At 34.4% G+C, this 13,640-nt stretch overlaps 1 protein-coding gene across 1 annotated transcript in view; it reads left to right on the top strand.

Annotated features, from left to right (window-relative positions):
- LOC125673670 (uncharacterized) overlaps window positions 1-13,640 on the top strand; it is an 82,077-nt gene that overhangs the window by 24,142 nt on the left and 44,295 nt on the right. The window contains exon 7 of the mRNA XM_056159213.1: window positions 8,215-8,235. Within this exon, the coding sequence (XP_056015188.1) occupies window positions 8,215-8,235 (21 nt within the window). The remainder of the gene's footprint in view (window positions 1-8,214; window positions 8,236-13,640) is intronic.

Genomic DNA, 13,640 nt, shown 5'->3' with positions numbered 1-13,640 from the left:
TCAATAAACGTTAAAGACTGATTGTGTCGTAGGGACGATTGAATGCGACTCTCAGCTCCATTTTATCATAAAGTAAAAAGCTCACAACTTCTTCCTCTAAATTGACTTCGTTGACTGAGCTCCATATAACGCAGTTCAATTTCATTAATATCACGCAGATTAAAAGCCGTTGCTTGCTCTGCCATGTTATCGAGCTCATAAAGCAGCGACACAGTTCGGGAACTCGTGTTAACAATCTGTCTACTTCTATCAGTCATTATCTTGGTACGTCATCAAGTTGACTATTCTGCCACGTCATCATTAGGCCCATGTGTGTTGTTTCTTTGAATTAATCGGGAATTCATTCATATCTTTGGTTGTGTTTATTTTTGATAGCGTTAAACGAATATATTTCGTTTACAATGCTTGTGTGGAAATTTCCATTCTATAAATATCGCTAAAATTAGAACGAGGAAGATGCATTCCAGAGAAAAGTAGATCCGCGTGCTTAGTGCAGATGAACTCCGGACGAAATTTGTGTTGACTAAGATATCAAACGAATTTTTCATCCAATACCCCAAATGTGATTGACACACCAGAGTGATTTTTCTAGATGGACTCGACCAGTGCATATCTCTGACAGCAATATATAGGGAATGCGAAACAAATAAAATCACATTTTAAAACATTATGCTTTGCTCAAAACTACAAAACATTAATTGCATACCAATGCAACATTCTGAAAGTTTAGATACTTTAGACAAAAATGCAAAAAAAAAGCTTTTCTTGATTACTTACAAGTGAATGCAAGCATTTGCAGTTTCTTATGAAATAAATGCGGATAAATCATTTGCCAATTACATACTGATAGAATGGAATAAACAAAGAACATGACATTTATTATTTATATTTATTCTTGCAAAATTCAAGTGCATGCCGTATGTATAATATGTAATACACATGGCATATTCGCAAAAAACGTATCAAATACGGACGTCTATTCGACACATATCGCAGATGTACACTTACCGAACATATTAGATTATATTTATTCTGATAAATCCACTAAACAAAATGATAAACTCCATTTGTATCTCGTTAGAACTTTACAATATATTGCCATTTCATTATACAGACTGCGACATACTTTCCCCGTGCCAAACAGGGTGTCTTCAATCTGGGGAGATGTCAGAGTTGAAAATTTTTCCAGTATTGAATGCTTGTCTGGTGGAGGTTTTGCAGTATATAGAAGTCGGGAATCTAATAATATACACTGAGCATCTTGTTGGATATATTGCGTGCACAATTCAAAATTGATCGATGATCATATACACACTTGGATATACAAATAAGGGAATAATGATCGAAAATATATATCTGTGTAAAAATACGGGTATTACATTTGTAATCAATAAGAAACAGTTACTTGCACAAAGACAAATATAAAAGGAAATATTCAAAGGAAATATATAAACGAAAATAGTTTTATTGTCTCTTTGGGAACCACGTAATAATTTACGGTCTTTGTATGTCCATATTCATTAATTAAACAGGTGAGAGAGAGAGAGAGAGAGAGAGAGAGAGAGAGAGAGAGAGAGAGAGAGGGTAGAGCGTCCTACTTCGATGTACAATATATCAATATATCATTTCACAGAAGGAAAGAAAATTGATCACTGATATAAATGTAAACTTACAAACATTAAAATGTCCAGCTATTTAAAACTTAGTGATTGACAATATATTGGAAAATTATAGGAGTTGATGCTTATTTCTGAATTCATTACAAATTAAAACAAAAATATCAATTTGAACTGTGCAAGTAGAAAACACTGATGTGTATGTTAGAATAACGGAAAAAAGTAAATTGTCAAAACAGTGGGGAGAGCAGATCAGCCTCCCTGCCCACCCCAACCCCCTGTATACGTGCCTGAAACAACATATCAATTCGTGTTGAACAAAAGGTGCATATCTGCATTCATTAAATTCCAAAGAAGCTCAAATTTATGTGTTCCCCTATTAATTATTTTGTATGCAAGATTCGTTCCTGAATTTAGAACGATGCTTTCAGTCAGAGCAGAAATGAATTGATTTTGAAGTACTAGTTTGAATGCAAATGTGGGGTCCCTTCTTTTAATTCCATCAGACTCATTAGAACCCCCTCCCCAAACTATGCAGCTTTGTTTTTATTGATATCTAAATCGGTATATGAATCCGGATATAAATTATATATATATATATATATATATATATATATATATATATATATATATATATATATTTGTGATCATATAGATATTGATACTAATAATGAAAAAAGAAAATGTGTATACTCTTGCCTTTTGCACATCCTACTAATGCATTACAGTAGATTGACATTGTATCATATCAAATAAAACCTCTACACAAATTTTACTGATTTATGAATACTCACATCCTATCGAATATATTTGAATTTTAATTTTCGACGTACAACGGTATGTCTATTTTCAGTATATATCCATTGCGCCAGATCTGCGAAATGAAAATATTTATGAATAAATTACACTCAAGCCTGAAAGTAATCATTATGGCATGTTACAGAAACGATAAAACACACATATGCCATAGTTATGCAATGTATGCGTGCGATTTTTCTGAATACATGTATTTATGTATTCGTGAAAGAAGTTCCTACGCTTGAAAATATCTTGGTCTTTATGTATTTTGTTTTGTGATTTTGGTTTTTCATTCCTTACACTGTGTAAATGAACGAAAACTTGGTAAATGATCCAATTCTACACCATACAATTCGTATAGATGTATGTGTTGCAAAGCAAAATATACATGTGATAACCAGACATGTATCGTCATTTTTCATGGGGGGGGGGGGGGGGGGGGGGACAACAGGGAAATAAATGGAAATTTGGATTCTTCAAAAAATTTTGCCATTCAAAATAATAATTAAAAAAGATGAACGAAAACAGCAATAGAATAAAAGAAAAAACAAAATCAAACCAAGATGTTTTGTCCGATGTTCAAAATCCTAATGTGAGGGTGAAGGGTTAAATGAAAGGTGAAATAACGAACAGCGATCAATCTCATAACTCCTACAAGCAATACAAAAAAGATAGTTGGGCAAACACGGACCCCTGCATACACCAGAGGTGGGATCAGGTGCCTAGAAGGAGTAAGCATCCCCTGTCGACCTGTCACACCCGCCGTGAGCCCTATATCCTGTTCAGGCAAACGGAGCTCTCCGTAGTTAAAATCAGTGTGCCAAGAACGGCTTAACAATCGGTATGAAACACGTCAGACAGCACTTGACCCAACGATAGGCTGTGTTGACGAACTAGATCGTTATAACGACCATATAATTTGCGAAATGCTGACTTCAATCGAGACTGTTGAAACCCCTGTACCATCACTTGTTTGTCAGTAGCTTACCTCGCTTTAAAAACTGACTATACGCAGAACAAGCTCTTGCATATCGAATCAATTGAGAGCGGCATGCATTGACCAATATCTGTCTATCGACTGGAACTTCACAGCAAACATGTATAAGATAATGCACAAAAATCTGAAAAAAAAAAGAATTTCTTAATACTTAGCCCTAAATACTAATGTATTGTCAGAGCTTTTGAATGCTCAATAGGCTCTGTAAATGTTTTCAATAGTCAAGGCCCTCTGAAAACTACTAGTATGCATTTAATTACTTATGGAATTTTATCACAGGTAATTGTAGTACACATCTAATAAATGTGTTAGACGCACAGCAAGATTAATTTTGGTAAAGATAATCTTTTTATTATGCATTTTATTATTCGTTTTAAACTGGAAATCACTATCACAATATCGGTACCTTAAAACTAGTAATACCTGTACAATTCCTCTACAGTGAGAGGATGCGAATTTCCTTGGGAAGCATAATGGCAATCCTTCCTTCGAGATATGCCCATCTCAGCATAATGGTTGGTGGCAATACAGATGGAGAAAACCAAATCTTCTGTCAAAAACAGCTTCATAAAATCTGCAGTTCTCTGAATAATCGGGTCCCATATCTGAAAGGAAATTGCAAATAAAATCAGTATTGGCCACCTTACGTTATTTGTCAGCATTTAGAAAACTTGTCATACCTTGTAATTAGAAACAGAATAATGATTTTCCGTTGTTTTTTTTTGGGGGTCTCTTTTTGTATGTATGTGATACCTAGTAATGCAGTAAAAAACGCATTTCAGTGTATCATGACACCATGATTCCATTTGTAAATGTATTATCTGGATTTATTTATTATTATTTGTTGTTAACCAAATGTATGCAGATTTAACCCTATATTTAACCTCAAAGTCATACCAACTGAATGTCAGGTTGTCACTCTGAATGAAATGTCATAGTTCTTGGATCAGGTGTCTCTGTGCCCTTCACATCAGCATCCTTCCATCGCATGTCTGGATTTGCCAGCAGACTGTCACTAGCGGACGATACCTGGGAACTTTCCACTAAATATTGGGATGTCAATACCCTTTTTAAAGATGAAAAGAAATTACAATTAATCAGCTCAAATTTATTTAAAGATAGAGATGTCCTGTATTTGAAGTGACATTTGGTAGGGGATTGCGTACGTACATGTGTTAGAAATGAATGGAATATTTTATTATACATTGCGAGTGTAGCAGAGTGCGTAATGAAAAAAAAGATATGCATGATGTAGATGTCAGTATTATGCCTAGCATATACATTGGGGATGGTTGGGTGGGTGGGGGGGGGGTACTGAAGAAATTCAGGTTAAAACCTACAGGGTCCAGCGAAAATACTGCAACTCTGAGGGAAAGTATGTGACCCCAGATACAAAAGTAGACTTGAATTGGTTCTTCATGGTATACAGTGTCTAAATCCCCTTGCATGGTACTCTGATGGGGTGTGGATTTAGTCGAAATTAGAAAAAATCTAGGCAAGACCATAGCTCATAGCATACCAGTACCAGCATGTATGGAATACATGTAATTTATGGCCATAAGCTACTCAGTGTATATAGAATACATGAATCTGGATAAAAGAGAAATCTATATGATTTTTCATTAGCCTGTCATAATCAGACTTTGATTGATGTTACGTACATGTACCCCCCCTCCATTTCGGCCCAAACACACATTTCGTTTATATTTCTGTTACAATATGAAGAATATAATTCAAATTATGATAATAAATTTGATCATTACAATGACGTAAGATGTGTTTTCCTAGCAGATTGTGTTTTCTTTTTATAGCAAGATAATTTTTAATAAACATGGAAAATCCTGGAAAATAGCATTCTAACCAGCGGCCATGAATGCCCAGTCTGATTAAAACCACCCCCATCCCCCTTCTCATTGTACACTAAATCCACCCCCTTCTTACACTCGAGCGTCAGGTAGAGAAAGAATTCTGGAAAAGGGTGGTGTTAATCAGACGGATTAATGCCGGACCAGGACAGATTAAATGATGTCAGCTCTTAATAAACAATTAGATGTTATTCACTTGGTTTAGATATCATAAAATATAAATATTTTCTTTCATGAAACGACAAATTATGGCATCAAATCGCGTTGATCAATCGTGATTTTTTCATAACATAACTGCATTTTTTTTCTAGTCGGCCTATGTGGCTACATCAACTTACATGTACATGTTTATACTGAATGCATGATCGTTTGGGTCATCCTGCAACAGGAGATCCATGGAATCTTCTGACATCAGGTCGTTTTAAAGATGTAAAATACAAGCCTTCGCTGTGACAGTGAAGCTGTGTTGTTTTCGTTGAAACGGAAACACGTGTGTTCCCCGTGCACACTTTCAGAAAACCCCGGGGAGCCCGCGATCCCGATCACGGAAAAATAAAAGTATAGGCCTATAGGCTTGCGAATTTCTTTTTAGTTTTATTTGTTTGGCAGGGGAAAATTATTACTATTCCGAACAAATATAACGTTTATATCTGAATTTGAAGTATTTCATCTCTCTTTCTTTTCTTTTTTTATTTACTCTGCCGATGTAACATTATCAATAGGTGTTTTATGAAGTTACATGTAGGTTGTGTAACTGTTTTATACCAATATTGGTTTTATGCTTTTCTAAAAAAAAAAAAAAAAAAAGCAGAGAATACCTGGCTGATTATTTCATACTTATGTGTATATTGTTTTAGTGTATCAAAATGTACTGAATTTACTAAAAGAGGACAATACAAATTTTATAGTTTTCGTGCGACGCGCGTCGATCGCTTAAATTAGATGTTTTGTCGCTAATTTTAAAGAAAACCGTGCAGCATGTCCCAAATTCATTTTATCGTAATATACAAACTACCGAGAATTATAACACAAATAAGGGCCCATCAAAAAGGAAATTTTATCTACTTTTACAGACTTTATTTACTTTTCCCTATTTCCATATATAAATATAGGTAAAACGCCGATATGTTTAAACATTGAGAAATAAAATCGTAAGAAAACGTACATGTGCAAAAAATTGCTATTTTCTTATAACCTTGCCAGGCATTAAAAATAATTTTTATATCTTCTGAAAGCAGGGAATATATGGTTTTCAAAAATATAAAAAATATTGAATTCATAAGGAAAATAAAAAAAAATCATATCGAGGGGGGAAATGACCTTGCGAAAAAGCGTTGCGTCATATTTAGACGAAGCCATCCTTCACTTTAAATGTTGTTTTTTTTAATCTAATGGCGTTACTTACTTTATTGATTTTTACATAGTCAAAAAATAGAGAAAATTTCCAAAAATATGATATATAGATCATATATCTTATGACCGTAGTTTCAATGATTTAGAGACACTCCCTTTGCGTTGCCCTGTTTTTACGCGCCACCGGTCAAATTGACCGGTACGGTAGAGAAGGGGTTAAACGTCAAACATACTTTCATTTCTAACAATTACTTGAAAAATGAAATATATCTAAAATATAAAATATGGAATTATTTATATTAACACAAGTTTGACAAGGTTGTTTATTGCTAAAAGTAGATGTGGAAAATATTCTCCATAACAAAGTGTAGCTGGACAAAGAGAGATAACTATATGGTAAAAAATCACCACATCACATTCATATACAAATAAAGATGTCTTTCATGACACAGCCCCCCCCCCCCCCCCCCCCCGACGTTTTATGGCCTCAGAAGTGAATGGTACGAATACAAGTGAATCCCCGTGTTTTGTCTATGATCCAAAAATATCGGTGTTTTGAGAGAAACATGAAGCAATACAATCGATACGCTACTGCTCGCTTTAAATTTTAAATGGTATATACGTCAAACATAACGTAACCAGTTTCATTTTCAATCTTCAAGAGTTATGACAATACTGCTTAGTTACACATTATAGATTTAACCATGACGTCAAAGGCGCCGAATTGTATTTTCAAGCTTTAACAAAGATCATATTGACGTCATGATACAACATTATGAAGTATTACAGGGAAAAACACAGCTGACGTTTGATCTGTGCAAGATATAAAATAAACAATATGAACAATAGTAATGACAAGTTATATGTGAATGACAAATTCGTTTAGGTAACAGTTGACTCTTGATCAGTGTGTTAAGAATCAAATAAAACAGTTTCATAATGTGTGAAAATATTTTTAAATTATATACTTCCGCATTTTATGGAGCGTTAAATGCAAGCCTTTATCCTGAAATAAGCAATTTCTCTTTAGTTTCAATCTCCATTTCCGTAGTATCTCTCAATAATTCTTCAAAGGAAAAAAATGGTAAAGTTTGGAGAGCGATTTTTGGCAGTTTCTAATGTGTTTAGTTATTTGGGTACATTTTGTTTCCCTTATTTGTTGTCGGTGTATAGTCATCCTGTGCTTTAGAGCGTCGCCTGTTTGGCTCACAGACACTCGCCGTTTTAAATATCAATATTTAGGGCTAATTTGTTTCTATTTTTTCTTGTCAATAATTCAAGACATCTTCTCCGGCTAGCCCACCCTTCCCTTAAGTACGATGATACATTCCGGAAATTCGTATTGCATCCCTCTGTCACACAACAATTGTATTGGTTTTGAATGTATGTATCAAAACCAGGGATGAAAATAAATGAAATGAATCGTCTAATTCTTAGCTAAACCGAAAGAAAACATGCCTAAATCGCCACATCACATGCCTTAGGTAGATTCTAAAACGCATAATATGCACGGAGCAGAATAACTCGAAATTCCCCTATTGACTTTGTTATTGTTTATATATCGTTTTATTTTTATTTTTTTTAGATGGAGATATCATAGACCCGGGTAAGTGTTTTATATATTAATCGATAATGAATAGTAGAAAATGTAGGCATACTGATTATTTTTTGTCATTGTCTCATCATTGAATATTTACTTGATGAAAATTTATTCGTTTGTTATATTTAATTGAGCCCACTTTGGGCATATCATTCTACATATATCATGTCGATATCTACTTGTCGTTTATGTATATTGGCATAAACAGCACGATAATTATATCTCTCCTCTACATGGCATCTAACGTGACACCATTTTCTTCCGTGCAATACTTTTGGCTATCTAGACTTATTTTGATTAAACACAATCGATCTCTGAATAATAATTGACAATAAAATACATGTGTATTTTATTATACCGATAGAAGACGAATCTCTAAAGCTTCGAAAAAGCGTGAAACGATTACATGAATCGAAAGAGGGATGAGATAGACCAGGAATTCACATATTTCAGAGAAATTATTGCCACCAAAAATGATTATTAAAAAAGGGGGGTAGTAATATGAATGCTTCAGTTGTCTGTGGCACAATGCACTCAACACTCTGGAACATCCAAACAATCATTCTCACCAATCTAAGTAGATTGGCTTTTTTCTGGTATAATAATGCCAAATCTCTAAAGCTTACAAAAAAGCATGAAACGATTACAGAAATCGAACTTGGGATGGGATAGACAGGGAATCCATACATTTCGTTGAAATTATCGCCGCAAGAAAATCAAGGGGGCGGGGGATAGTATTGATTGGATGAATGATTGATTGATCATATATTTTACGTCCCGTCGAGAATATTTTATTCATATAGAGACGTCACCAGCTTTAGGTGGAGTATCACGAATTTAGACCTATCCTTAGGGTTAAGGTCAACACCTACTACATGTACGATAAGGGATCTCCGTTTATATTGATTTATTGTATATTGTTTAACGTCCCTCTCGAAAATATTTCACTCATATGGAGACGTCACCACTGCTGGTGAAGGGATCTTTATCGTGCCACACCTGCTGTGACACGGGACCTCGGTTTTTGCGATCTCTTCCGAACGACCGCCCCAATTAATCACCTCTAACGACAAGCAAGGTGGTACTGAGGACCTATTCTAACCCGGATCCGCACGGTATCTTCGTTTATAAGGTCACATCCAAAAGACCCGTGATTCTCACTTCTATTCACTTCTAGATGTCGAGGGTTTGGCGAAGGAGCAATCACTACCCATTTCAACGTCTTAGGTTTGACGCATGAACGGTGCTTGAACTCTTGACCTACTAGTTACGAAGCGAACGATTTACCACTGAGCTACTGCGACCGGTCGGGGGAAGGATAGTAGTGTCCATTATGATAACTTTAAATGTAATAATAACTCATAATAATAATAAATGTCCCAACGTGCGATGCGCACGGAAAAATCCGATGGTGTGGAGTTCAGTAACGTTTGTGATGTCACGTCATTGTGACGTCATGTTTTACGTCTTTCGAAATAAAACGGAAGAAATGCAACACAGACGACAGCAACGCCAAGGTATACAAGGTTGAGGGTAGTGAGAACGTCAAAGTACATTTGTTGTCGAACTCTCTACTTCGCCCAGACATTCTTTAATTCATGATCATTTATTACTTGTAACGTACAGGTAATAAATTCCTGGGGTTATGTTATAATGCAAAATATTATATACGATATTGCGTTGGAAAATTTTGTGTTTGATAACACGACAACTAGATGGTAATGAAATAACTTCTTATTTTTATGCATGGATTTTGCACTGATCTTTTAGTGATACAAAACACGGTTGGCACGGTCTGTACCACGACACTGTGCCATTTCGAAACCAATGGATTTCGGCGTATCACACCATCGCACTTTGGCTTGTTAGACCATCGCACTTTGGCGCATGAGCGTGGGCCATTGCACTTTGGCGTGTCACACCATCGGGGTTCGGTGCAGACCATTAGGGTTTGGCGTGAACATCGCACTTTGGAGTCCCATCGCATATATATATATATATATATATATATATATATATATATATTTATATATATATATATATATATATATGTATGTATATATTATATATTCCCTCATTTGCCAATGCATGCTGTACGGGCCAGACTGTTATAATTCGACCAAAAAGTATAATAAACAAAATCAAAACTCTGTAATACAGTGCCTAAAAGATCTAATACATGTATTCATATAATTATATACATTTATTTTTTGTATTATTCTATTTTTTAGTTGACTTATAGTCCAGACAAAATAGCCCAATAAATGCCGAACCGTGACAAAATTGCAACATACTTTCTGTTATTATAAATCAAATCTACATGTATCAAAGTAACATTTATAAAAAATCTAATGATTTCTGACTTGGGGAAATAGTATAAATTATCATACAGAGTTTTCGTATTTCAAAGGAAAAATCGTTGAAACCATTTTAATTGGGATTAATTAGGTTGTGGTACATATTTCATTATTCATTATAGCATACAAATTCAATACATGTTTTATCTTTGTTATGCTTTAAGAGAATTGTTTTGCTGTTAGAATATTTCGTTGTGAACTACGAATTAAATAGACTGATGAATTTCTTGATTAATTCGAATTTTCTCTGTCAATATACAATAACGGACAAAATTCTGTGCTGTGAAGGAAGAGTTCAACAAATGAAATTCGCCAAATATCTTGTTCGAAACGCACATATTTTCTTCAAATATATTGTATTATAATATGAAATAAATAGCAATTGCCAGAACATTTAGAAACAGTAATCTGAATTTCCTCTGCAAAATGAAAATATTTTTAAAATCTTTAAAATCCGCTTTTTAAAATTGCATCAACTATGATGTTTTCTATCACGTCAAATCTTAATGAACACTGTTGTGAAAAGTAATAACACTTTGAGTGTTGAAGGTCGTAATGCACAAGCAATTTAAGGTCAAACTCGCATGTTGAGAAGCAAAATATTATCCCCAGCGTCTAAGTATCAAAATGCATCTGAAATCCTGTGTGAAAAACAAATCCAAGGTTAACAGAAGTAAAAAGTTGCAAGGATATTTTCCGATCGGTTTATAATTATATTACAATAAAAATATGTTCAAACCAATGATATTACCAAACTGATGATACTTTGCAGAATATTCCAGTAACTTGCAGTATACACCTGCAATGGTTTTAATATCACAATATTTACCTCGTTTTAGAACGAGGGAACAAGATAACCTTCTGCAGAAAAAAAAACATAACTGAACAATACATATAGACTAGGTTACGTTCAAGATATTAGCAGCTACGTAATGCTAGATACATGAACGTGCATGTATTGCTACTAAGTTGAACATACGTCTAGGCTAGCTCAAAGTAGGAATAGCACTAAGCGTTCATTCATACAGTACGTTCAATAGACCCAGAAAGAAATCTAACTTAGTTACGATCTTACATGCCTTCTTGTTATAGGTATGAATTTTACTATTAAAAATCCATTGCATTTTTCCTTAATTCTTCCTGGAACACGACGGTTTTGAATACAAGAAATATATTTCAGTTTTTGAAAGTATATTAGATGCATATACCCCGAGCCTCTGAACATTAAACGCACTGTGAAGAGTCTCGAGGTATAAATGTACATTCATGCATCTCATAAACTTTCAAAAACTGAAAATTGTTCTGTATTTTTTGTATATGTGTTTTTTTAAACTAATATGCTTAATTAATGCATCTATAATCACGTTATATCATAACATATGGAATGTAAACTATTTGATTTTATCCCAGGTGAAAGAAATGATTCTTCATTCTTGATTTATTTTACTTTTTGAATCTTTGTGTAATGCATGCATTTCGCGTAGCTTCTTTACATGCGGTCAAAACGAAAAGAATGGGAAAATGAAGTTGGATTTGCACAGATCCCAGGGTTGGACCGGTTGCGGTAGCTCAGTGGTAGAGTGTTCGCTTGATAACCGGGAGGTTGTGAGTTCGAGCCATGACGATATCAGCCCTAAGACATAAACATGGGTAACTGATTGGTCTTAACATTGCCAAACCCTCGGCATCTAAAGGTGAGAATCACGGCTGGTCTTTCGAATATGACTTTAAAAACGGCGATGCTGCATGTTGGTACGTTAAAGAACTCTCACTGCCATGACCCTGTGTGCTAACCATAAGGTCTAACTTTGCGATACTTCACCTACAGCTGGTGTCGTGACGTGTGTGAAAATTCTCGATGAGACATAAAACAACCAACTAATCAAGAGTTGGTGAGAAAATAGCACACCAGTGGCATTGCTAATAAAACAGTCACGTGGTCAGCATTCAGCAAAGAGTTGTTCTTAAAGCTGTGACATTTATGCAAGTATATTCAAGCATAATCATTTAATGCACATTGTACATTTTCCCAAAAGGATCTCTGAAAAATAGAGAACCAATTTCAACTTCTGGATTTCTTTTTCTTTATTTCTTTCCGTTATCTTAAATGATTATAAAATCCCATGCTTTCCAATTGGCCAAAATCTAACAATTGAGGAAAGTTAAAACGTTACGTGCATTCGAGGTGAATTTGATTTCTCCGGTGAATTTGATTTTTTCAATATCGGTCCAAAAATGAATAAAGAATTTCAAAATTAATTTGTTTATTTTTTTTTTTTTGGTAACTCAATGCAAACTTTCTACTCCGACTATCTTGCAATAATTGTAAGGAAATGGTGACTTGACTATCTACCTCTATGACGAACCGGAGTAACGATCATACGAATATATGACAACCGCACGTCTCTAATCACTTTCGACTAAGTTTTGCGTTTAGCCGTATACAAAGATGACGGACCAGGTATAGTTTGTTTCTAGGATCTAATAACCAGTTTTGATGTTTTGAAAATTATTCAGTAGAATGATAAAACAATTAGACATCGGAACATATGATGCTTTACCTACTCTCGAAGTACAATATTCATATATATATATATATATATATATATATATATATAGTTTGTAAATGAAGAATTCGATATTTGATACAGATAAAAGTCAAGAAACACAAAACTCGAATAACATTTCACTGCTAGTGCTTTCGGCTTTAATGCCTCTTCAGACAGTTATAAAATGAAATAATATTGCTAAGTAACGTCAACATATCACGACGTAAGTAATTGTCCTTTGTGACGTCATAATAAATTACACTGGTAGCGGTATAATACACACAATATTAAACAAAACTTGGAAATCAATTACAAATTTCAGTTCAGGGCAGTTTCAATTTTACACAGTTATTTTCTATCAAGTTTGGGATTAAACAATTTTATAAAGTATTCCTCCTTTGTAACTCTGGAAATTTCGCAGTCATTATACATTTTATAAAATGGAAATATGTTGAAATCTCCATGACCACAATTGGCAAAATATTCGGAACATGGCGAATTTCTT

Source organism: Ostrea edulis, chromosome 3, assembly GCF_947568905.1.
Source record: "Ostrea edulis chromosome 3, xbOstEdul1.1, whole genome shotgun sequence".
Classification (NCBI taxonomy): Eukaryota; Metazoa; Mollusca; class Bivalvia; order Ostreida; family Ostreidae; genus Ostrea; species Ostrea edulis.
This window is presented reverse-complemented; position numbering and strand designations above follow the sequence as displayed.